We start from the raw sequence: 26,425 nt of genomic DNA, 5'->3' as shown, positions 1-26,425 counted from the left end.
TAGATCCTCCAATACGAGATGGAACAGCAAATTATATTGTAATAACGTATTTCGATTCGATTAATAACAATTGACCTTAATGATTGCACTAACATTGAAGAAATGACATTTGATATTTAGTTAAATAGGTAAGAGTAAGGGCCTTGACAGACCTGAGGATTAGCCGAGTGACGGCTTAACGTAATTATATTAGAAATAATTGTTAAACTACATTTCCATCATTTTCCACTAAGTCGTCTCTCGGCTTAAGTCGTAAGTGTGTCTAGGACATAAAGGTCTTCTTCCAGGTGCGTCATGGGTCAGTTATGTTGATCCATGCAGACACATCGAAAGCTTTAGCGAAACAAAAATTCGTTTGATCTTGACTTTGAAAGAATCAGAGAATCTTTCGAGTGATTTATGAATCGGTTCAAATTGCTTGAGATCCGGTAAACGGTAAATCGTGCAAGAGTACTTTTAAGTTCGAGCATTTCACAAAACCTGAGATGCTTTGCGACCCCTTTTTTTTTTTTACTAAAATCTGGCATCCTTTTAATGCCCTAGACACACTTACGACTTAAGCCGAGAGGCGACTTAGATCGTCTTTAGACTAGAGGTTTAACCCAGTTTCCGAAGGTCTCAAAATCCTAAATAGCAACCAATTTAATAGTTCTTCAGATTTATATAGATTATTTCCCCTTAATAAACCACTTTTAAGTCAAAATTTTCGACTGATAAGAAATTAGAGAAGTTAAGCCTTGTAGCTAAGTCTTAGGTCTGAAGCCCGTATTAGTGGAAAGTGATGGAAATGCACTTTAACCATTATTTATAATATAATTACGCTAAGCCGTCTCTCGGCTACTCCACTAAGAGAAATCCGAAAAAGTTAAAATAACATTCCGGAAATGTTAATTTTACCCTGCAGTGTTGGTCCGAAATCGGTGTAAATATTACCCTTTTTAGGTGTATTGGGGGTTAAAGTTACCCTTTTCATGTTAATTTTACCATTAAAAGGCGTAAAATTAACATTAAAAAATGTTGATATATTTTTACACACAAAAAGTGTTAAAGGTATGTCGAAAAAAGTTAATCGCAGCCTCTTTTTTTCTCAGTGTTGCATACCAAAATTCGTGCTTTTTGGTATAAATTGCGTTTTCGTTATGTGAATGGTTCTACAATACTGGATTATTTATGCAAAAAATGGTCCCTTTCTATTACATATTTTGCAAAATCATCTGTTTTTTTTTCTACACACTAGTAGAAATTTTTTTAAAAAAATGTCTTTTTAAAGAAAATTTTCCCTATCTTTGCAGGCAGAAACGTCAGAATTTTTTAAAAAAAAGGCAATTTTTTACGAAAATTTCTTCTAGTGTGTAGACAGCATGACATTGCTGTTTTGCTACATTTTCAATATCATAGTTTAAACCCTCAGAATTGTATATTTCTAAACTGTCTTGACCAATTGATTTCAAAAGTACTGAAATTACGAACAAAAAAAATTAATCGGTTTCAACCGGTCTAAAAATCGATAATGGACTTTTAATGGAGAATTCAATTGTATTGCTTCTACGTTGAATTCTAATTTCCACGAGTTTCTCATTACCTTTTCTGCTTGTAACTTTTATTTTTCTATCACATAATATATTAATTAATAATATATTAATAATAATTAATAATATATTAAAATTTTAACGTATTCGCTCAATATAATCTTTACCTTTGCATTAAGTTTTTCATCTAATTAATCTTCCTGAGTTGAACTTAAAAGCTTTTAATATGCTATTATTGAATGTCATATATGAGTAATGAGTTGATAGAGGAAGTTCCGAAAAGTATAAAATTTAATGACGCTATGCTGTAATTAAGAATGCTATAACGAAGCAAGAGTGTATCTTGTAACATACGCCGAAAAATCTTAATTATTTTCAGAAGCTTGGAAACTCTTTAAGTATCTTTTGAGATAAGGAGCAACAATGAAGGCATAAAAATCCACTGAAGACTACTTAATACATTTTGGCTGAAGACTTAGTATAAAAGAAGGCACATTCAATATATAAAGAGCCACTTTCATTTTACCAGTGAAATCTCATCAGAATTCAGAACATCTGGCAACTTTGGGGCTATGAAACCGCAGAAGTACAAATACAGAAATGAAATGTTTGATGATTTTCTCCCATTGACTCCTTGACTATGTACGGTAGTACAGTGCATACAGTTAGTTGAAGAATGGTAGGAACGAGTGTATGTTAGTTTTCTCTGTTTGAATGTGAAAGTGTGAGAAAGTTGTAGTTTGAGCCACTATTTAGCATTAATACATTAAAATGTTGTGAAACAGCAGCCAGCAGTGTGTTTCTTAATTATTTTACGACATCAATTTCAAATTCTCCCCCTGGGTCTTTTCCAGGGATCCCTCCCCAACATAAACTCACCCTTCCGTAGCCCCTTAACACATCTCACACTGGAAAATTTACATACAAACTTTCAGTGGAGAAAGCAACACCCATCCGAGAGATATCGTAGCTGATGCAAAAGATGAGCTAGGGTAGCAATACAAACACCCCAAAGCCAGACATTTAATCGTTGCAGCCCCAAAAGCTTTGTCTTTATTACGCCCCGTTTCGTGTTAAGTGGTTTTGTTAAAACATTTGTTCTTAAAATTGGCCATATTTTCGACACAACACACACATCGGGTTGGAAAATGTGGGGGGATGGGGCTGCGCAAAGTGCCTAAAAGATCAGGAAGGGAGAATTTGAATTTTGAGAATGGTGCGTGCAAATGAGGATTTTCCCAGGGAGACAGTCACATACAAACTTTAGTACGATTTAGTCAACCTAAAATAAGCATTTCTCTGCATTAGGCTTTGGAAAGGTGTAAAAATTTCAGTAGATACTTTCAAATCGAATCACGAACTTTTCACATATTTTTAAAGTTTAATACCAGTAGACTTATGCCCTAGACGCACTTGCAACTTAAGCCGAGAGATGGCTTATAAATCAAAATAATGATTTGACTAAAAACCCATCAGATTCTCATTAACTAAGCTGTTTCTCGGCTTAATCGAAGGATAGATTAGTCAGTAACTAATGGAAATATTATCTGATCATTAATTTGATTATAATTATATTAAGCCGTCTCGCGGCCTAAGTCGTAAGTAAGTCTAGGGCATTAATATATTTATTAATTTATTTGTCTTTAAATTTTTGAATTCCTTACAAAATTACCCGATGACATTTAATTTTAACCTAACAAATTTTACCGTTTTTATTTAATATACCGAATTTGTTTAACCGTATTCGTGTGCATATCTGCAATAGTGATCTAGTAAGTTGGCGGTGCTTTAAAGAGCAAGCATTTTATCGTGATATAACGGATATAACACAAGGTTTTTTCCGAATTTTAAGTCATTCCATTTATTCATTTTCAACCGCTTATACTTGTCGAAGTCTTGGGCTTAGGACACTTAGGTTATCAGCCTACAGCTGTCGATCCTTCGCCACTTCAGAAAGATGTTCAGAGACGATCCCAAGACGGTTTAAGGCAAGATTCTGAATTTGTTTCAGATGCAACTGTTCAGCTGTTTTTTTATATTCCTTAACTCTTTAACGACGAGACAGTTTTCGCGGACCGAAAATCAGCAATAAAAATGAAACCGATAAACAAAATCAGTAAAAGGTCTTAGGAACAAAAATAGCTTAAAAATTTAAGTTATTTTTCTGACAATACCAATGAATGATAATTTTCACTCTAATGAAAAATATTATGTTTGAGTATTGTAGTTGCTTTTTTCAAAACGGTTTTGCTTAAAAAAAATGCAAGTATAAAGAAAAATTAAAATTATGACAATTTAAAAATTCGTAATTTTTGAGCTTAAAAATTTACTTTATATAACAAATAGCTGAAGCCTTGCAAAAAATATTCTAGATTCCTTCGACATTCTACTTTGCAAAAATGTACAAACATAAGAAAAAAAAATAACTTTAGATAGTCAAGAAAAATTATTTTCTTTATGGGACACCGGTGTTCCAATCGTCCTTAAAGGGTTAAAAACCATTTTGAATTGGAGTTGTCGTCGTGATAGGTTTGCCAAACCTGTAGGGAAATTCTGTATCAGTATGACAATCTCATATGACAAGTTTAGAGTTTTTCATGCGGTAAATTTGACAGAACTGTTTGAAATGTGACTGATATCAATTATTGAGAGATTCTTAGAGCTGCTTGTTATGGCCATCCGATACTAACCAGCCTATATTGTTGTTCTGCTTCTGAATTCAACTACGAAGCTTTGTCATATGACATTGTCATATTGTTATAGAATTCCCCTACTAATGTCATTTTTTTCCAAGCAGAATACTGTGAAACAGGGTGTAGACCTGAGGTTACAGGCCTTCCTACCCTACCCAGGAGATACGGGTTTTTGGGTAGTCCGCGGTTTGTTAAGGATAAGAACTTCTCTTATACGTAAGAATATCGATACGAGCCTGTAGCTATTTCCAAACAAACTGTAGCCTACTCTAGGGTTACAGCCTTTCCCTATCCGCCATGCACCTGGGACGCTCTCGATGGGTACCCGAATCCCACGAGAATTCTCTTTAGAATTATGTACATAATCATACAGTATTCATTTTGTTTGTATTACACAGAAATACAAATAATTCATAAATTAACTTTATAGTTGTATAAATTTCAAAACAATAGGGTAAGTGTGCCAAATTCCGGCCAGCTGGCAATTTCGGCCACATTTTTTGTTCTTCGAATATCCATGAATTTTTACACTGAGAGAAATCCGAAAAAGTTAAAATAACATTCCGGAAATGTTAATTTTACCCTGCAGTATTGATCCGAAATCGGTGTAAATAATACCCTTTTTAGGTGTATTAGGGGTTAAAGTTATCCTTTTTTCATGTTAATTTTACCCCTTTTACCCTTAAAATGGTGTAAAATTAACATTAAAAAATGTTGATATATTTTTACACCTAAAAAGTGTTAATGTTATGAGGAAAAAATGTTAATCGCACCCTCTTTTTTTTCTCAGTGTAGGTTTTGCATCTAGAGAATATACAATGCAAAAAATAACAAAAAAATCGCTTCGACGAGCAAGATCATCTGAAGAAGACATTTAAAGAATTCCTGAAGGGCAAGAAACTATGATTATGAAGGTGGCCGAAATATGGCACCAATGTTATGTCTACATTTTTATTCCCTTTAAAAATGATTAAGAAAGAATTTAGAGAAAATAAAGACGATAAACTGTCTACAAGGTTTCAAGAAACACTCCTTATTAAAAAGTAACAAAAATATTCAATTTCTATTAAAAATATTACATTTCAAACTTGAGACTTTGGCAGTTGCATGCAACTATGCCGAAATTTGGCACATTTACCCTATTCATATTGCCAATTATGAAATTTTGAAAGTTTATTGCAAAAAATATGTTTTTTTTAACACAATTTCCATGGAAATATTTTGTAGCAGAAAATTTCTGAGAAATTTTACAACCCCCGTAGGGTCATGTAGAGTCATAAAATATCTTCCACTTTTAACTACCCAAAACCATTTGAGAATTTTGAATTGGGGGAGGAAACTAGATTTAATTTCCAGCACTTCTTCCTCAAGGGACACATGAAAGTTTTACCATTGTGCAGCAATAACTGAAACATGTTGACTAAATGAGTCTCCACTGAAATGCGCTTTTTCCCACCAGGCCAAGTTCCCCGGATCACGGAACATCCCACAGATACCACTGTGGCTCGACACGATCCCGCCACGCTCAACTGCAAAGTGCAGGGCACCCCTACGCCTACCATTCAGTGGTACAAAGATGGAGTACCATTAAAAATCCTGCCTGGATCTCATCGACTCTTCCTACCGGCTGGAGGATTATTCTTCCTCAAAGTCGTCAATTCGCGCCGCGAGAGCGACAGTGGTGTGTACTGGTGCGAGGCAAGGAACCAATACGGTGTCGCCAGAAGTCGCAATGCCACCCTTGTGGTAGCAGGTGAGTCAATATTATATCCCTCCGCAAAATTCATCTGGTTTTCTCTTGAGCTCTCACTTAAGAGATATGCTTCAGTGGTGAATTATTAGGGGTTTAAATTTTCAGTATGTTCCATAAAATTTTTCCATGCTGTGGAAGGAGTTGTACAGTTATGATAAAACAGACTTGGGCTTATTTATGGATTAATAGTGTCCTACTCTTGAATTCATAACAATATGAGGGGATACTTCTACAGCGTGAACGTAAAACTGTATCATATTAAAAGTAAATAAACAGCCAGAGTGATAAAAACATAGAAGCCACATTCAATGAAAAAGACATCCTATTGTGGTTTGCATCGTTATGAATTTTGGGAAATTTATCGCGGTGGTTTGTTCCTGAAATAAGATCTTGTTTTCGTCTGTTATAATACCTCTAAACGTGTCTCGGCTAAAACAAAAAGTCTGCAGGGGAATTCTGTAACGATATGACAATGTCATATTACAAATTTTCATGATAAGTTTGGGAACAGGATAACATTAAAGACATCATTAAAGTGAGCATCGAATAGCTATTGCAAGGAGCTTTATGCAGCTCTTAGCAAGTGATATGAATCATATTTTTAAATAATTTTTCCGAATTTGCCAAATAAAAATTCTTAAATTTGTCATATGATATTCTCACGCTGTTACAGAATTCCTCTAATGGTAGAGATTTTATTTTACAATATATAGTGAAGTTTAATGAGGAATTTTATTTGTTTTATTTAAAAAAATTAATAAAGTAAATTAATAACTAAATAATTAATAAAGTAACGTATGGTGATGAAAATTCATAGAAATTGATAGGACACATTAGCTTTAAATGAACATGAAAAATTACTGACAAAAATCAATGAAAAAAAAGTTATTCATAGATTTAATCCATCAAAAGATAAGCAAAAAAATAATCAGGGAAAAGCTCAAAGAGAGCTTTTTATTTCAGGAGAGTGATTTCAAACCAAAATGCACGCGCTTAAGTAAGCCTAATTACTCTAATTTTAATTGGTCAGTATTTACTGTCCAACAGTACATTTCAAATTAACCCACATAAAAGCTAATTAACAATTACACAATTTGTTATTCATCGTATTTATTTGAAAACTTATTGCAGACTTTTGGTAAATCAATTACCGAATTGGGAGTAAAACGTGAAGTATATGCTAGAAAAATAGTTTATGTTTACACAATTTTTTTTTAATCTATTCCTTTTTACTTAAATACATTTTGAGGTTTGGATTTACATTATATAAATCACGACGCGCTGATGAAACCACAATAGCACAGAACTTTTGCTGTGTTTGGTTCATTGAAAAGTTTTTGCCAGATTATATTTCAAAGTATCATACTTTTCCATGAGAGAGAGTATATAGAAATTGGGCAATTTTAATAGGTTCTAATTACAAATTCTTTAGGTTTTCTGAACAACACTGATGTAATATTTTATCGTGTTAGTAAATCCGATAGCTATGTAATAAATAATTGGGTCTATATACAGTAAGAAAAATCAAATGTTATAAGTATTTTATTTAAAACTTTGAAAGTAATGAAATCGCCATATAAGTTTTGATTCTGACGAGGGGAATATAATTATTTTTTTCATTTTCCCTACAACTTATTAGATATCAATATAATTATATTTTTTAGATACATATCTGTAAAACGGGTCCCGGTCAAAATCCCGAAAGCCGAAATCCCGAAAGCCAAAATCCCGAAAGCCAAAATCTCGAATTCTTAAAAGTGTCATATCTACTCCCACGATTGCAGCCGCGATTGCTGGAGACAAAGGGAAATTTTCTGTGTCCTGGGAAATTATTCGACACATTATCCTCCATATAATTTCATACCTTTCAGGATTTTGACCATTCGGGATTTTGACTTTTGGGATTTTGGTTTACAGGATTTTGTCCCATTCGGGATTTTGGCGTTCGGGATTTTGGCTTTCGTTATTTTGGCTTTCGGGATTTTGGTTTACATGATTTTAGCCCATTCGGGATTTTGGCGTTCGTGATTTTGGCTTTCGGAATTTTGGCTTTCGGAATTTTGGCTTTCGGGATTTTGGCGTTCGGGATTTTGGCGTTCGGGATTTTGGCTGAAAAACTTTATATTTTTTATGGGACCAGCACAACTTTTAGATAAGAAAAATTGCATGAAGTTGAAATTCGCATCCCGTTCTATTTCAAACCTATTTCGTATGTCTATCTATTTCTTTAGTAAACAACACAACAAATTCAATTTAGCTCAATCGAATTTGGAGTACAAAAGAATGAGATAGACAAATGTAAAACGTGTGAAAAAGAAAGCGATATGAATTTTGATTTCATGAAATTTTCCTGATCTAAAAGGTTGCCAGAGTCATTATGTTCAAAATTTAATAATGATCTGACCAAAATTTTATTGTCTACTACCAGTAATATTTTGTCTAACGGTTAAACTCTTTGTTGACATTTGAATTGACAGATGTCTTTCGGACGACCCCGATTTCTTCTAAGAACGTTTTTAGTGTTACCGTGTGAGTTACCCCTTCGGGAGAGGTACCGTATAGAGGTTCAGTATCATGTTGGATCAACGAAGTAGATAGTTAAGAAGAACGCTGACGATTCAGAACAAACCTCTGGCGACCAAAGCACTCGTCCACGTGATTACTTTAAGGGCTCTGCCTAAGGGGTTATTCATAAACAATTAGAGTGACTCCAGTTCCCGGTTTCTTGATAAAATATATGGGTTCCCTGAGTTACCGTTAGTTTCCGGAGTTCACCGTGAGTTCCCTGAGAAAATATATGAGATCCCCGGGTTCTTTTAAAAAATATATGAGTTCTCCAGGCTCTCTGAAAAAATATATGGGTTTCCCGAGTTCCCTGAAAAATATGTAAGATTCTCGGGGTCCTTGAAAAATATATGAGTTCCTCAGGTCCCTGAAAAAATATATGGGTTCCTCATGAGTTCCATGAAAAACGTATGGGTTCATCGGGTTCCCTAAAAAATGATTTACCCAGATGTCCTGAAAAAATGTATGAGAGTTCCCGAGTTCCCCTAGATCACTGTAGATTAACTGGGATCCCCCAGATCCCTGTGGGTTGCCTGGGATCGTCTTGAGTTCCACGGGCCAGATTAGCTCGAATTCCCCAAAATGAGTTACCCCTCGGCTCCGCCCCTCTCTGACGGATCTAACAATGTGAAACAAAACACTTAATTGATTTCGAAACAGTTTTTTGCAAAATTTCGATTTTTTTCTCGATGTGAATTTTAAAAATTTAGTTTATCCAGAAAACTTATTAGGAATTAAAAAAGCTTCCCAACATAAAACCATATCTGATGGCTCAGAATATAAAACGATTAAGCCGCGAATGGCCAACTTTACAGAAGAGCGATTTCAAGTTGAGATTTTATATGCTGAGTATAGGATTTTCTAAGATTTGAAACCCCTATAACTTTGAAAATACTTAAGATTCCGGTATAATATTCACAGGGAAGGTAGAGCGTGTCAAGGAGTAACCGAAAAGTGAAAAACGAATTTCGCAAAAAATCGACTTATTCGACTAATATAATGACAAGTCGATATTGGATTATGCGTACACGGTGTACATTTTTTGCAATAAATATTCATTTATGACAGATTTTCTTTAATTTTTAATTGATTCGCATTATTATTTCTATCGTATGGCATAATTTTTAGTTTATATAAAAATAAAGTGAAATAATTTAGTGAGAAAATCTTATAATTTTGTTAGGATTGACTTGTAAATAAAGTCAAAGTATTACAATTGATCAAAAACTAAATTTAAAAAAATATTTTAATATTTTTTTTTAATATTTGGTCTCGTATTTAAGTGTTGAATGAAAACTAACGTAAATAATGTTTTTTATCATATGTCGAAAGTTTTAGATGACAAGCGTATTTGCGTTTAGTTTCAAAGCTGTATGTTATATAAGCGCCGAAACTGAAAGTAATATCTTGAATTTCAGAATGACAAGCCCCTTCCGTGTAATTTATACTCAACACAAAGCTTTTATTCTTGCTTTTATTCTTTCATTCACAGAGGCTTGAGGGGTGGTTTCAGGCACAAATATGCTCTTACACTTTTATTTAAAGAAAAAAACAAAGTAAAAAATCATGGGGTGGGTTATAATTTCGGCTAAAATATTTTAAGGCTTGACGCTGTCACAGACGTTTCAGTTGTCAGATAATATGCTTTTGTTGGGAAGGAAATGCAATTCCTCCCCAGAGACTGGGGGTGGAAAGGAAATTCTTTTGGGGGAAGAAGTGTCATGTCTAAAGTTCTATTCTTTCAGTTACATTGTTTGAAGTGAATATTAGGATAAAACAAAAAGTGTGAATGTCACAAGATTCTCTTTATCCATATTTTATGGCAAAAGCTTCAAAAGGAGTCTGTTTTGGTTAAATTTACTAAAGGGGAAAGTACATGCTAATAGATCCCAAAATAGAGACCAATTGGTACATGGATTTGGATGGTATTACAATGGTCGTCGAGGTGAATCTATATACACAATTCTAAAATTTATCATCATTTTGGCGACAAAGTTCAAAGTTATTGAAAACCTAATTGTCCAAAATAAACGTATAAATACATCAATGACTATCATTGTTAATATATTGAAATAAAACGTAGCCAAAACTATCACACAAGAGCCATAGTTTAGAGGAGATTAACATCATGGATTTGTCAACAAATTTTAGTTCAATATGCATTCTTTAACCATGACTTTCCAATCCATTTAGTCCTTTGTATATCACGAACTGTTCTATCTGCTATGCAAATACATAGCAGATAGGACAATTTGTGATTCAAGTGACGATTTATCGTGCATTTTTTTTAATGGACACACCAATTTTCAATGTAAAAAAATTCTATCATAACTGAATTATTTCTGGGATTTTTTTTATGGAAGGATAATGGAGGCAACTGGGATACGTTTCATAAAATGAAATTGCATTCATAAAAATAATTTCATGATTTTTTCCACAGTTTGCGCAGATTTTTTTGTTTATTTTGTATCATTTTAAACCTAAAATGTAATTTGGAATAAAACTGTTAAAAATACACTCAGTTTTTTTATGTGACAGTTCCAACACAACGAATATGGAGGTTTCGTGCAAGTTTTTTTTTGTTGGATAATTTTATAATGTTCGTGCATGCTTTTGGGTGATTGCGATACACTGATATTGTTAATAGTTCTTATAGCATTTCAATAAAATTCTTGGCATATCGTAAACATTTTTAACGTTTTCAATTTTATTTCTGTACGTATAAATTTTGACAAGCAATGGTTTTTACATGCTTTTAAATTTTGAGAAATAAAACAAGTTCTGAAAAATAATTCAAAGAGAAAAATGCTTTAAAATTAATCTTATAGTAAGGTGGGGTAACTGGATCGTTTTCCGAAGAGTTCTACATAAACGCTTGTTTTTGGACTGATGAAATTCTTTTTTACTTCTTCTAAAATCCATAATTATTCACTGACTGTTTCATTCAGAAACATAATGTAAAAAATATATCAAAAATGTTAAAGAAAATTTATAAAATAATGCTAATACTGAAATAAGTCAGCATGCGCTAAATGGATCGCGTTTTCGCTAATTCACTTTTAATTAAACCTTTGGATTTAAAATACTTTTTTCACAAGGAAAAAAACAATAAATGTTTTCAATCAACCAGCTGTCATTAGCGAAAATATCACTGCTAGAAAATTTTTAGTGACGAACCCAGCTGGCACAATATTGAAATGAGTCGATTACATTCACTTATTTAATGGATAAAAAAATAATTTTTGCTTTTTCTCAAACTTGAATAGTTATTAGGGCGTTTCAACTAGGAAAAAATTTTTTTGGCACTATTCTCACGGTGTTGTATTTGATGAGACAAGAAAGTTTTTCTTCTACGACCATATGATCAGACGCTGTTTAGAGGTGGCTGAACAACCCTCTCTGTAGAACAAATTTCTGATTTTACCGGATTTTACACTACAGAGAGGGTCGTTTAGCCACCTCTAAACAGTGTCTGATCATATGGTCGTAAAAGAAAAACTTTCTTGTCTCATCAAATACAACACCGTGAGAATAGTGCCAAAAAATTTTTTTCCTAGTTGAAACGCCCTAATAGTTATATTATGTTACTTTATAGTGACTATATTACGGAAATAAAAATAAAAATATTATTTTAAGTAGATTAGTCATAAACGATCCAGATAGCGAAGCGCCCGGATTAGCACACTTGACTGTATTTATTTATTTTGTTTCGATGTACCGGGCTTTTATTGCCATTTTGTATATTGTACAGTTTACAAATTTATTATTCAGTTTACAATGTTTCGTGAAAAATGTCCATTCAGACGCTTCAATCATTAGCACCGGCGGAACTCGAACTCACAACTATGACAGTCGAGCCGGGGGCGGGGGTCACACTGCCCAAGAGCCGAACGCTCTTCCCAATTGCACCATGGACCCCCTTTAAAATTAATGTACTTTTGCTTTATTATATTTTTTTTTGAAAAAACTTCTATTATTTTAAGGGTTATTTTAGACTTTTTGAACCTTTCTTTAAACCACAAATATTTAAGTAACAGAGATTGTACTTTATTTCTTTAAGAATTTACTTTATGAAATTACTTTACTTTATTACTTTATGAATTTTGAACATATATTTATTATAAATTTTTATAGATTGTGGCATTTATTTTAGCAGTACACTGCTGTAGTTGGTTTCGAAAACTATAAATTTTGGCAACAAATAAGAGCCACTATGTTAATGGCCCTAGGGTGGATTAATGGTGGGAGGGTCGCCCAAAAGTCTTAGATTGCTATTTGGCTTTTAAAACTGGCGACTTGGCTTGAAAAAAAAAAACGGATGAAACCGATGAAACGTATCAGACTGACAGACAGATGGATCAGATAGATGAGAAGGTTAGACATACAAATAGCGTGACATCATTTCTTAAAAATCGTCTAAAACACGAAAATATGTTGAAAAAAGTGGTCTTCGGAGGGCGGAAGGTTGAAATTTTGGAGACTACGTCAAGGAATTACTATATTATTTTCTCGGTTTTCTCTGTCGAGTTAAATCAGAAATTAGAAGTGATCGTCGATAAAGTGTTAGAATCGGTCTGACATAGCTGTAAGATTTGTCTGGTCTGGTTTACTTCTATTGTTATTAGGGGAATGTTGGCATGGCTCACACAGAGTGAACCTTCAAATAACACAAATTTTCTCTTTGTTTGCAAAGAGCTAGTTCGTCATTTCTTAGCCATAAGATAGATAAATATTAAGCTCATAAAACGAGATGAGAAATGGTAGGTCAACTCTTTGCAAACAAAGAGAAAATTCACATCGTTTGAAGGTTCACTATGTGCGAACCATACCTACATTCCCCTAGCTCTCTCTAATTATCGTTTTCTTTGGTGTTTTTATCAAGATTTCATCATGGAGTCATCATCAAGCCTTCAGGCTCGTCGTCTAGTAGCTTCCTGAGCATTCTTTTGACTGATATTTGTCGGAAATATTGTCTGGGATATTTGATGTATGATGCCTGTTCTTGGTAGAAGACCTCCTATCTTTCGATTCGGTCAAATAAGGTATCCAATTAGTTGGTCCCTCTCATTACTGGACTAAGATCCTACTCAAGAGTCGCTTTTCGAAGATCAATAACAGTTGTACTTTAAGTTGGATAATTAGCACTGTCTACAAACTAAAAGCTCTCACTACCGTCGGTCGTTGCGGGTGACTTTGCACGTTTTTTCGCTGTTTTTCAACTTTGCCCTCTAAAAGTGGATAGTTAAAGTGAAGGGAGGGGGGTTTTTGAGTTAAATTATTTGTATTCAGTTGTTAATGAATGGATTTTGTGCCACTAGTATTAATTTTAAAAAATTTTACTATGTTGAAAAAAATCAAGAAAAAAGGCTTGCACTGGGGATAAGGTGCGGGTGACTTTGCACTTTTTAATAAATACTAAAAAATCAACAATTTTTGATAATAAACGACTATGAAAATCTTCACATCTAAGGGTAAGATGCACGAGATCTACAAGATGACATGATCGCCATTTTGATTTGACATTTCTGTCCGCCATTTTGAATAACTGTCAAAACCTAAAACTGGTCCGATTGGGTTGAAATTTTAGTATGTTGCAGCTGATATCAAGGCCTTTTCAGAACGCATCTATGTTTTAGTCTATGTCAAGTATTCACCTAGATACAGAGGCTCAAACTTTAAAATTTTGAAATATTCATATTTTGGCGACCTTTATTTTCTAATCCTGAATTTTAAAACCTAAACGAAATGCCTCAGTAACTATTAAAAATGCTTGAGGCTTTTATTTTATATATTTATTTACTCTTACATAATTAAAAAAAAAATGAAAAGTGCATGTATTTATTTATTTTTTATTTTTTCATATTTGCAAAATAAGTTTTTCAGATCTCCAAATAATATGCTGTTATAAAGAGAAAAATAATTTTTCTTTTTGTTTGTTATTTAGATCTCATCGCCTAACGATAGTACTGCCTTTTATTGTGATGGTTTCGCTAAAAGAAGCTCTCTGTAGTATTGTATTTATGCAAATGCCAAAAATTTGAACTTGAGCTCCAGTATCCAGATAATGGCTTGACCTAAGTCGGATTTTATATATGTTCCGAAAAGGCCTTGACATCAGCTAGAACATACTAAAATTTCAGCTCAATCGGATGAAATTTTTGTTTTGACAAAAATTCAAAATTCAAAATGGCGGACAGAAGCGTCAAATCAAGATGGCGACCACACCATCTTGTAGATCTCGGTCATTTTATCTTACATTCCCAAAAAACTGGATAATTTTTAGCCAAATACTTCTATAATAAAGCCTAAGACAGCCCATTGCATGCAATTTTATAATATAAATCATGCGTTCTTAGGAAAATTATAGTGAAAATAAAGTATTTTAATAAAAATAATGAACAAAATCGAAGTGGATTATTCTAGCCAGATAAATTTAGAATAGAATTGGGCAAATTACTTCTCTGAAATCGATTTTGGAATTGGGTCTTCAGATAACTTTTTCGCAGAGTCGTTTTTTGACAAAATACCTATACTAGGATTTCATTGAATATTACTGAAACTACAAGAATCCTTTTGAGGATCATTGTACCTTACTTGGTACTTAACATATCCCTATATACTTTGACATGGTAGACCGGATCGGCGAAGACTATCAATAAGTGCTAGAATTGTTGAAAGTCTCACGAACAGCAGAGTGCAAAGTCACCCCCCGAGTGCAAAGTCACCCGCAACGACGGTATCCAATTAGTTGGTGCCTTTCATTACCGAACTAAAGATCCTAGTCAAGAGTCGCTTTTCGAAGATCAATAACAGTTGTACTTAAAGTTGGATAATTAGCACTGTGTACAAACTAAAAGCTGTCACTACATTGAAGCTGGTTTTGTATATAATAAACTTTCTTCATTGAGAAACATTTCGAGGGTGGAGTATTGTTGATGTCTGATTGAAACGACATAAATCCTTCAAATATCGTTAAGAATAAGGCTGAAAAAATAAGAATGGTCTAGCTTTTCGTTCACTTTCTACTTCATCGGTATTGAACAGAAATTCTTCGAAAGATGCATTCATCGTGACTGTTCCAATGTTTATAATTTGAATCTTATACCGTGCCTAGATTATCTGCAATTTTAAAAAGTGAAACTAGTCTGCCTAAAGGCATTTATCCTAAAGAATGCATAGTTTGATACGGTTTGCGGAATCTTCGTTTTTTTTCCTTTTGTTTTTTACACGTTTGTTTTTCCCAGTTTGTCTTTGGAACCTTTGTCTTCGGTAATTTTTGTTTTTTGGAAACTTTGCTTTTGGAAATCTTGTCTTTCACATATTTAAAACAAGTATATTTTATTAAATGAAATAATGAAATCACATTGGTTTTTTATAAGTTTTTAGTTTCGTCTTTCAGGGCAAAGGCAAATTTTTTGGGTTTTATGAAATATTTAGTTTCGTCCTTTGAGGCAAAGGGAAATTTTCTGTGTTTTGGGAAGTTATCAGTATCGTCTTTGGGGGCAAAGGGAAATTTTCTGAGAAAAGGGAAGTTTTTTGGAAAGTTATAATATACACTTGTGCAAAATGTGAGACAGACAAAATTTCCGATAATTGTTCAAAATGTATGAAAGACAAGATTTCCAAAGACAAACTGGGAAAAACAAAAGTGTAAAAAACAAAATAGAAAAAAAACGAAGATTCCCGATCCCGTTCGATACATTCAACCTTTGAACCAAATGGAAATCCCGAAGAGAATTACATAAATGAACCCAGGATATTGATAGTCGGAACGTTAGGATTGAGAGTTACCGCCCTCTATTTCTGATCTAAAATAATCTAGTTTTATCATTCTAGTTTTACTTCTTAAATTACTACATTTTCTCCAAATGGTGAGAGAAGACAAAGTCTCAAACGAATTAACAAATAGAATGTTTGCTGCTTCTATTAACTTACCGTAGATGAGGATGACTTCGCACTTCAGGGGTGACTTTGCTACCCTCCTGCTTGTAAGCTTTTCTTTAATTCTAGCACTTAAGAATGGTCTTCACCGATTGGAATAAACTTTTTTCTTTATGTTTTTATCGATTGGTGAATACCGCCTTCAAATGCTAGAATCAAAGAAAAGCGTACGAACAGCAGGGTTTCAAAGTTATTCCCTAAACATACTTACAGCTTAAGCCGAGAGACGTCTTAGTGGGAAATCTGAGAAATTGATGGGAATGTAGTAAATTCAGGATTTTAATTATTACGTCTTCTTTTGGCTTAAGCCGTAGGTCTGTCTAGCACATTACCACCGGAGGTCAAAGTTACCTGACTCTACGGTATTCAAGCAGTTCATTAGAAGAAGTCTCTAAGCTTTCGTGAATCATCAACTTACAAAAATTGCACTCATTTGAAAATTACGATGGTGAAAACCGGAAAAATATCACTTTCACTCTGTTATCTTGTTTCACCCTTGAACACCAGTAAAGTCGTTCAAAATGAATGCAAATTTTATTGTGTAGTAGGAGATGATGGTTAATGAAGATATAGAAGCACCCACAAGGGTTCACTTTTACATATTATCTCTGTGCTAGAAGTATTTCAATCAGAATTAAATGGACTGTGACGACCGTCAAAATATTTTATCCTGAATTATTGCATCTTAATGAAATATGAGGAGAGATTTTTTTGTTCCTTGAGTTAAAATGCATAGGCTTATCCCTTACGTCAATTGAGGCTCAATTTTGATAAAGTTTGAACATGAGGGCAATTAAATAGTGTTTTGTAGTTAAGTCCTCTATCTACCCCTGTACCTCTATTAGGTGAGATTCTTAACAATCTCACCTACTATAATCCTAACAAAATTTCATGTCGTCCGATCGACCTCAAACTTGGCCAAAATGTGTTTCAGCACTTCCTGATCACGAATATATATGTGGCTATTTTACGTTCCCGGCCGGCCGGCTGGCCGGCCGGCCGGCCGGCCGGCCGGCCGCTCTTTGGAGCTTAATAGCTCCTAAACTAAAAAAGATATCGACTTGCGGTTTTCGGCAAAGGTTATATATCGGGTGAAAATTGCAACTTGGTGCATTGACCCCCCACCCCCCACCCCTCCTTCCGCCATTTTGAAGACCCCCCTTTTTTTGTTTTCTCAATAGCTCCGCCCCTATGGCATTCAGCGGACTCAAATTTTAGTATGTTATAGCTGGGCCTTAGAGCTTTCCATCAATACCAAACTTAAGGTCCCCCGACCCCCCTGACCCGAGCTATAAGGGTCCAAAAAAAATTTCTTAAAATGGCCATAACTCCGGTTCTAATTGTCAGAATTTAAAAAATCAGGGCTTTTTGGAAAGCTCTCGTGAAATGCCACTTCCTCTTCTAACATCGCAAGTTCATAAAACCACCGCTAGGGGCGCTATTATTAAAAAGAAAATTTTTAAATCTTATAAGTTAAATAACTCAAAAATTCCATTGTGCATCGGGCTAAAATTTTAGTATGTTGTAGCCGTTGATTATACCTATCAAACAAAAAAAACCTTAAGTCGATCCATAACCCCCGACCGGAGCTATGAGGGGTCAAAGTTCGAACATTGACCGGCCTCTATCTCCGGTTATAATTAACATAGCGACCTAAATTTTACCTTTTTGGTTTCGTCTCGATGAGCACTTTCAGATGGAAGTTCAAAAAGTCACCACAGGTGGCGCTGTGATAGCGTCAAAATTCATCGAAATTCAAAGTCACTTTCCTCAAAAACGGCATTGTGCAAGTTAATGAAATTTTAGTATGTTGTAGTCCAGTCTAGGACGTTTCCAAAATGGTGCAAATGTGTGCTGTGGTTAAAACAGAACCGGAGATATGAGGGGTCAAAGTTCACAAAATTCAAAAAATCATATCTCCGGTTCTATGTGACCGATTTTAATGAGTGAGGGCTTAAACGAAAGATCTCACCAAATACTACAACTTTCTAAAATATTTGAACTTCGTGGGACCAACACCAGGGGCGCCACAGTCGAAAAACCAATTTCAATATCACATAACCTCAATTATCTCGACTGTCGCTGAACCGATTTTGATGATTACTTCAACATAATTGTAGAGCACATTTGTCTCTACATTTCGTCCATACATCATTTTCCGCTCAGACTACGCTATCACTCCGATTTTGCCGTTTAAGTGTGAAAAAATTGATTTTTCCCATAATAACGCTTTGAAATGACTCAGATGCCAATTTGACTGCCTCTACTCCACCAAGACACTTAAAATAGGGGTTTAAATGGAAAGTCCCGCAAAATACAACAATTTTTTGATATAGTTGAAGTTCAACAAATGACTACTTGGGGAACTCTGGATGAAAAAACGAGTTAAGAAACAAAAAACCTCGCTTATCTTGGCTTCTGAGTAATCGATGAGATCATGTTCTATGGGGAAATTATAGAGAACATTCTGGTCTACATTTCACCCATATATCACTTTTCTGTCAGTTCATCCAAATCCTTGATATTTTGGTTTAAATACAAAATTTGTATAATTTCACGAATTTTATTCAAGATAACTGAATGGCGTCTCCCAACTTCAGCTCTAAATCGAATTTGCATGCACTCCGAGTTAGCTCACGTTAAGAATCTCACCTACATAAGCCGGTTAGGATTATCTGTCCCTTTTATATTTGGCGATATATCATGCATAAATTCCCGTCACAATGGCACGCATGTAGAGATTACCAGGATGATTTTTCGATATTCCATGTAAAGCGGAGGGTGACAAAATATTCGCTACCCCTGGAGGAAACTTTATAGTTTTGTCGTGTCTATTGTGAGGACATTCTCTATGGCAAGACGCCTCGTCCACCAAACTCCTTCCTTCATGCTCTATAGTTAATAATTTCGTGTGTGTGCCTCATGCGACGTCCTCTGCATCGATAATACATCCCCGAGATATGCAAATTGCCAAAGAAGAGAGAGAGAGTGAAATCGTTTAGGGGATGTTTTCACCATTGTACGGTGTATTATGCTAAACTAAGGACATCGAATCGCAAAACAGTTTTTTCAAGGCTTAATTCACATTTGAATAAATTTCCAATTAAATGTCTCGTCTTTTCCTTCTCAATCCCTCATTCATCCTCACTTACAACATGAAGAAAATTGACATTGACAAAAAAAGTAAGGATAGGAGAAACTATTTTGCGGATTTGAAGAACGGAAAAGGGTAAAGTTCTCTAATTGGCCATTTTATTTCGAAATACTCTATTGATTTTGCTCTATGAATGGATATTGGTGCTATAATAAAAAAAACTCGTTTGAAAGATAGTAAAATACGAAAAGTTCTGATTAGTCCGTTAGTGTGCTGAATGTAATTTTCTTTTGACTTTCGGATTTGGATCACTTGGCAAACTAAAGCAACCTCTTTCACGCTTCAGTTGACTTCTACGTGAGTTCGTATAAGGATACCTGACAAGCATACACACTTGATGTGTGATGTAGATACGATAGTACATGGTTAGTGATTTTACAAAAAAATGAATCAGAGTTGATTGACATAATAAAGGTTGTAAAATCACTTTGCTTCTTTCATAGAACGTCATATAGTCAAATCAATAAAACATCATAATACCTACACGGGGGAATGTTTAATTAAAACTAACATCAACTGCTTCCTGTTTAGAAGCCTCGTTGCGTGTTGTAAATTTCAGAGTTTTTTTTTTTAATTTAAAATGATAACATAATTACTTCGGCCTAATACTCCTATAACTTATGCGGTTTGAAAAACAGCCTAAATTAGGGTAGATGTTGGTATTATCGATCAGTTAAGAAAATGATCAACTTTAACAGACAAAAACCATATATATATCCGTATTTTTGAAGTGAAAACTTATTATAGTCAATCTTGAAAATGTCCTCTACAATATCGACCACTCACATTCTTGATATATTTATTTTGGAGTAGGGTAAGTGTGCCAAATTCCGGCCAGCTTGCAATTTCGGCCACCTTTTTTGTTTCTTGAATTTCCATGAACTTTTAGATTTTACGTACTTTAGAGATTATACAATGCAAAAGAATAACGAAAGATGTAGCTTCGACAAACGAGATGACGTGAAAAAGACATTGGAAGAATTCCCTAAGGGCAAGAAACTATGAGAATGAAGGTGGCCGAAATAGGGCACCAAAGCTATGTCTATATTTTTATTCATTTTAAAATGTATTAAGAATGATTTTAGAGTAAATAAAGACGGTAAACTCTTTACAAGGTTCCAAGAAACACTCTTTAAGAAGAAAGAATAAAAAAAATCAATTTGAATTTAAAATGTTATATTGCAAACTTGAGACTTTGACGCTTGCATGCAACTATGCCGAAATTTGGCACACTTACCCTAGTTTAAAACACGAAAAACTTTTCGAAGTGCATTTGCATGTAATATCGATCAGGTGATGGTATTATCGATCAGTTAATGCTTGTAATATCGGTCAAGGAAAAAATAGATTTTACACGTACCATCAGGGAAAGTGAATATGTATTTTATATTTGCCGATAAAATAAAGAAATAGATAATTCAAATACTTAGCTTTAATTTCTAAAGGAAACAATCAAAATAATTTAATACACCACAAAATTGTTTGGAATTTTCAACTTCCTGCACAACATTTGCACAGTGTCGAGAAGTTGATTTTTGGTAATTGGGTGATCCATATTAGCCCGTGAAAGGACCCAAGCTTCCAGCGATTCCTCGTGATCTCTTGAAAGGACTGCAGAAGCGCCGATAGGTCTTTCTTCCAGACTGGTTCCCTTCAACTTCCCATACAGTGTTCCGTACGGTACATTGTATATCCGAGCTACCTCTCTAATGCTAAGTCCATTCCTGACATCCTCAAGGGCCATGTTTTTGCAGAAGAAAAATGCGATCGATATTCCATACATCAGAATTTGAGATTATCGATTGCAGAAAATCTCTTATTACGCTCAACTAACAGTACTAACCTGTGAAATCTTCACATGTAAGCTTCAATCCTTAATTGGTTCTCAATGTCTATAGGGGAGACCGGGGTACATTAGCCACCAAATGAAATTTTTGATTGCGTATAACTTGTATAAAAAATGTTTGTATAAGGCTGATAAATATCTCAATGAATAGTAAGGGAAGTATACATTTAGAATAAAGAGTGGTTTCTCAATATTTTCGAAGGCAAGATACCACTATCTAATACTATACGTGGCTAATTTTGCCCCGGTCTCCCCTACCAATTGTATCGATAAGAAGCCCACAAACTGTTCAATTCCCTTACAAAACTGACTGTGTTTGCTTAAGACAAATGGCAACAAAGTGAATTTTTGGAATGGCTACTTATTGTAATTTTGTGCGAACATTTTTAAAAATCACTTTTATTGTGCAAATATTACTGGAAAAATCGTGAAATTTTTTATTTGACATCGTGAAACATGAAATAATTAAACAATCGTATAATAATTAAAGTTCATGTAGAAAAAATTTTATTTTCTATCTAGGGTGAAAGGAACGTCTATTGACACTTTAAGAACTCGTGTCAGCACCTATTGACACCCGCCTCTGTACCATTTGGAATACTAAATTTGAACATCTCTGTTTAGTAAAAGGTATATTACAGAAAAAACGTTATATTACTTATATTTTACTACATACATTAAATAATTTTCAACATTTCGACAAAAGTGTCAATAGGGGTTCCCTGTCGAACAGACGTTCCTCCGACCCTATCAATTGGAAGAGAAATCGATATTACAAGCATCGCTTGATCGATATTAGGAGCGTTTTGGTATTACCAGCGTCTACCCTACTTGCTTATAACTGCTTTGTGACCTAAAGAGGCTCAGAGGCTGATCTTCGAGTGTATTTTGTAAATTTATACAAAGGACCTCTAATCGATGATCCTAAACTCCTGAGTGTATGATAGTTTGGGATAAATATCTACTGACAAAATTTGCAGGCGAATTCTTGAGAATCATCAGCCTGAGTCTATTTAGGCCCTAAGATGACTTGGCATGGATTCAGGGGATCTGTGAAAAATCTTGAAAATGTTTTAGAAAAAAGTATTTAGATATTATTTCAAAGATTATTCGGTACAACATGCTGTTCACAGCTCTCTGGGGTATATTTCTCATCCGATTGTGACAAATTTAGATTCATATGAAAGACTTTGGATTCAATAGAAGTTTAAATTAGTTTCAAATTGGTTGTGAACTGGTAATTTAATTATAATTTGAAAGTCGATCGATTGTATTATTTCTACGTAATTTGTGAAGATAAAATGGTGATTTATAAATCTACACAGGTTTACTATGAACAATTAGGGCAGAATCACATTGACAGTAAAATGCTCACCGTCACCGTCAAAGCCTCACCGCGTTTCGTTAATTTACGCATTTTTATTGCAATTCTTACACAAATTCTCATTTCTCAATTAGCGTATTACGTGGCATTAGGTGGAAATAATGTAAGAAAATTGAAGAAATAAAATGAAAATACGATAAACGGTGAGCAAAAAAAAAACTGTAGGATTTTTTTGCTACAGTTTTTCGTACAGTTTTTTGCTCACCGTTTATCGAATTTATCACCTAATGCCACCGAGTATGAGATAAGGTAATACGGTAATTGAGAATTTGCGCAAGAATTGCAATGAAAATGAGTAAATTAACGAAATACGGTGAGGCTTTGACGGTGAGCATTTTACTGTCAATATGATTCTATCCTTAAGTACAAAAAGGAATCATCAACGTAATATTTTACTTTACAAGATGAAAAATTTTATTCACTTAAAAATACTAAATACCTCTTGAATTAACTTCTTTAATACCCATGAAATCCGGGTTGTCAATGTTCTTCCACAAGAGGAGCAGAACATTCATTATTTTTTTGGGTTGATTTCACAGAAAATGATATCAATTAAATATACGAGTCATCAATGAGGAAAAAGTCACGGAAAATACCTTAATATTGGAAAAATTGTCATATAAAGAGAAAGTCTTTAAGACTTTCTATGTTGGTCGAGACACACTTTTGGGGGGATTCTATAGCAAAATCTAGAAATTGTTATTTCAGAAACGAACCACTAACGATAGATTTTCTAATACTTTTGGGATGCATTCTCAGATTTCTCGGATTAAATGGGACGTTTGAGGAAAATCATTTCATATGAAAATTATCTTTAGATTTTATTTGAATGTGTTTTTAGTAGGGAACGCTCTCAGGCTTTGCATACACTCCTTTCCTTTAATTAATCTGAACTAATAGCCTACACAAGATCGAAAGCTTTGGAAAAACCAAAAAAGTGTTTTTCATCTTAGGGTGACTAACTTTTCACTGGCAATCACCGGAGACACCTCTCTAAAATCATTTGCGCCAGTTCATTATTGAGAAAACTAATAGCCTACATTTCAATAGCCAGTCATAAGTTACACATTTCTCAAAAAAATAGAACAGATTCATTAAAGGATCGTGAGAAAAAAGTTTTCGAAGATTTTCCAGTTCGAGTGTGAGTCAGAGGTTTTTAAACTTTTTAATGATATTTTTCTATTGTAGAGGAGACTGGGGCAAAACTTGTCAAAACGCATATTTAATTCTTTCACGAACTCTGAGAAAACTTAAACGTTTAATATTCTTATAAATTCTTATAAATTCCCAAAATTGCTGGGGCAAATTTTGTCAGTCTTCGGATAATTTGTGACGTTTTACTTTCGCAAATGTTAAAAATATCAAATAGACATATTTTTATAGGAAATTTATTCCTCTACAACTTTGTCAAATATTCCAAAAATATGGCTTAAAATTTCAATATTTTTTATTTTACATAATCCTTCCTTGAATCCCTTGAAACTTTGTAAGTTTAAGAAGGTTCATGAAGGCTATCTATAATAAAAATTTCAAGCTTTAGTCTCTTTTATTCTAGAAAATAGTGAATATTGAAATTTTCGTTTTGACAAATTTTGCCCCAGTCTCCCCTACTCGTAATGGTCTCTATATGTAGCTTGACTTCTTTGAACAAGTCCTACTGGAAGATTTTTTGACACTGCGGGTTCCGCTTGTCCTTATCTTGCTCACAGATGCTCCCTATTTCTAGGCTGAAAAGTTTATCCAAGAGATGATTAGTAAATCGGGCATTGCAATTATCAAATGTTAGACGTTTTTCCAAATATTTAAAAGGTTCTAAATTGACCCACTGAAGAAGACCCACATCACCAACATCAAGAATCAAAACTTCTGGATAACAATTTGAATCTTTTATTTTGAAAGAAGAATAAATTTTAATGAACACGGGAAGAGTTCGAGAGAGATTAACAAAAAATATATCTAAACTCAGTTATCTATGTACCCAGGAAAGACATCAATCATTCTTGTTCCCAATCGAGACGAAGTCCCGAAAAAGCCTAACATTTTCGAGTGAGTGTAAAAAGATTTTTGTAAAAGAAAATTATTTAATGTTGAATATATTAGGTGCGTGCATAGACAGCTCTGGGAAGAAAAGATTTTTTTTTTGGCTGAACAAAATATATCAAGTGTCCCAATGCATTCAATGAATAAAATTAAAATTTAATGGGTCAAAAGAAGCCTGAAATTTTTCCCGCTATTTCTTTAGTGGCAGATACTCTTAATTCAACCGGTCAAGAGCAATAATTTACGGACAAACTTTAAGACCGTATGACTCTAACAAAGAATATCTTTTATGAAATTTAGCAGTTTAGTGCAAAAAGTCATAATTGTGGCTTTTCCAACTTGCACTCAGAAACATGGTTCCAGGGAGAACTCAGAAGAATTTTAAAATTAATTTCTGTCGTGCCTCAGAGACATTTTCTAATGCAATACAATTTCTTCTTTTACCATCAGTCCTTCGCGAGGATTTCCGCTTGGAGCCACAAAATACACGAGTAGCGCAAGGTGACACAGCACTCATCGAATGTGGACCGCCAAAGGGGACTCCAGAGCCAAGAGTTGATTGGCGCAAGAATGGACAGAAACTTGAGTTGGAGAATTCCAAGAGGTTTGTTCAACTTCCTTGTGTGCCGGCAGTGAAACTGGGGTGTGGGAAGACAAGCAAAAAGCGACAAACTTTCCACAAAAGTTTAAATGAATGTCGTGGCACTTTGTCACGAATGGGTGGGTGGGTGTTTAACAAAGACAGCATGAAAGCAAAAAAAAAAAAGAATAGAGAAAAAAGAAATTTTCTCTGACCATGCACACCCAAAAAAAATCGTTCCTTTTACCATATCACTTCAGGATTCGCATTGTCGACGGAGGAAACTTGGCCATTCAGGATGTTCGACAGACGGACGAGGGACAGTACCAATGCGTGGCGAAGAATGCGGCCGGCACAAGGGAGTCGACTGCGGCACTATTAAAAGTTCATGGTATTCATAACTTTTATGTAAATAACGTCCTCATGAAGCCATTGAGCTTTTTTTTCCTTTTGTCAATTCACATCGTCCCTCCGGAAGGAGGAGGACAGGGAAAATGCTCGAAAAGTGTGTTTGGCACGACAGGAAAAATTTTGCTTTTCACTGGAAATTGCGGGGCATTTTGAATATCGCTCCTCCAATGCATATGTGGGATATGTTACCTTACGGTTAGGTTCTTGAGAGGACAAGTGCATGGCTAGGTAATATTTCATGATAAATGGGCTGATATTGAAATAAAAAGAGTGGAATATTTATTGTAGAGTTAATAGCATGGGTTCACAGGTTACATTGCTGATTTCAGACACTTTCCTTGATTTGTAACATCAAGAATTGAGCGTAGTTCTTAGGTCTTCAGGTGATATTAAAAACTGAACTGTATAGTTTCTAGTATGATCAAGTTAAAATATTCTTGGAAATATTCTTGGGAATACGAAGTTATGAAAGTTATGAACGAACCATGAAGTATAGATTATGGTGATAGGATGAAGAGAACATCTATTG

General features: G+C 34.3%; 1 protein-coding gene across 1 annotated transcript in view; it reads left to right on the top strand.

Moving 5' to 3' along the window:
* Window positions 1–26,425, top strand: part of LOC129802472 (roundabout homolog 2-like) — a 103,962-nt gene that overhangs the window by 31,713 nt on the left and 45,824 nt on the right. Inside the window, exons 2-4 of the mRNA XM_055848339.1 lie at window positions 5,682–5,975; window positions 25,356–25,509; window positions 25,746–25,876. Of these exons, the coding sequence (XP_055704314.1) occupies window positions 5,682–5,975; window positions 25,356–25,509; window positions 25,746–25,876 (579 nt within the window). The remainder of the gene's footprint in view (window positions 1–5,681; window positions 5,976–25,355; window positions 25,510–25,745; window positions 25,877–26,425) is intronic.

Source organism: Phlebotomus papatasi, chromosome 2, assembly GCF_024763615.1.
Source record: "Phlebotomus papatasi isolate M1 chromosome 2, Ppap_2.1, whole genome shotgun sequence".
Taxonomy (NCBI): Eukaryota; Metazoa; Arthropoda; class Insecta; order Diptera; family Psychodidae; genus Phlebotomus; species Phlebotomus papatasi.
This window is presented reverse-complemented; position numbering and strand designations above follow the sequence as displayed.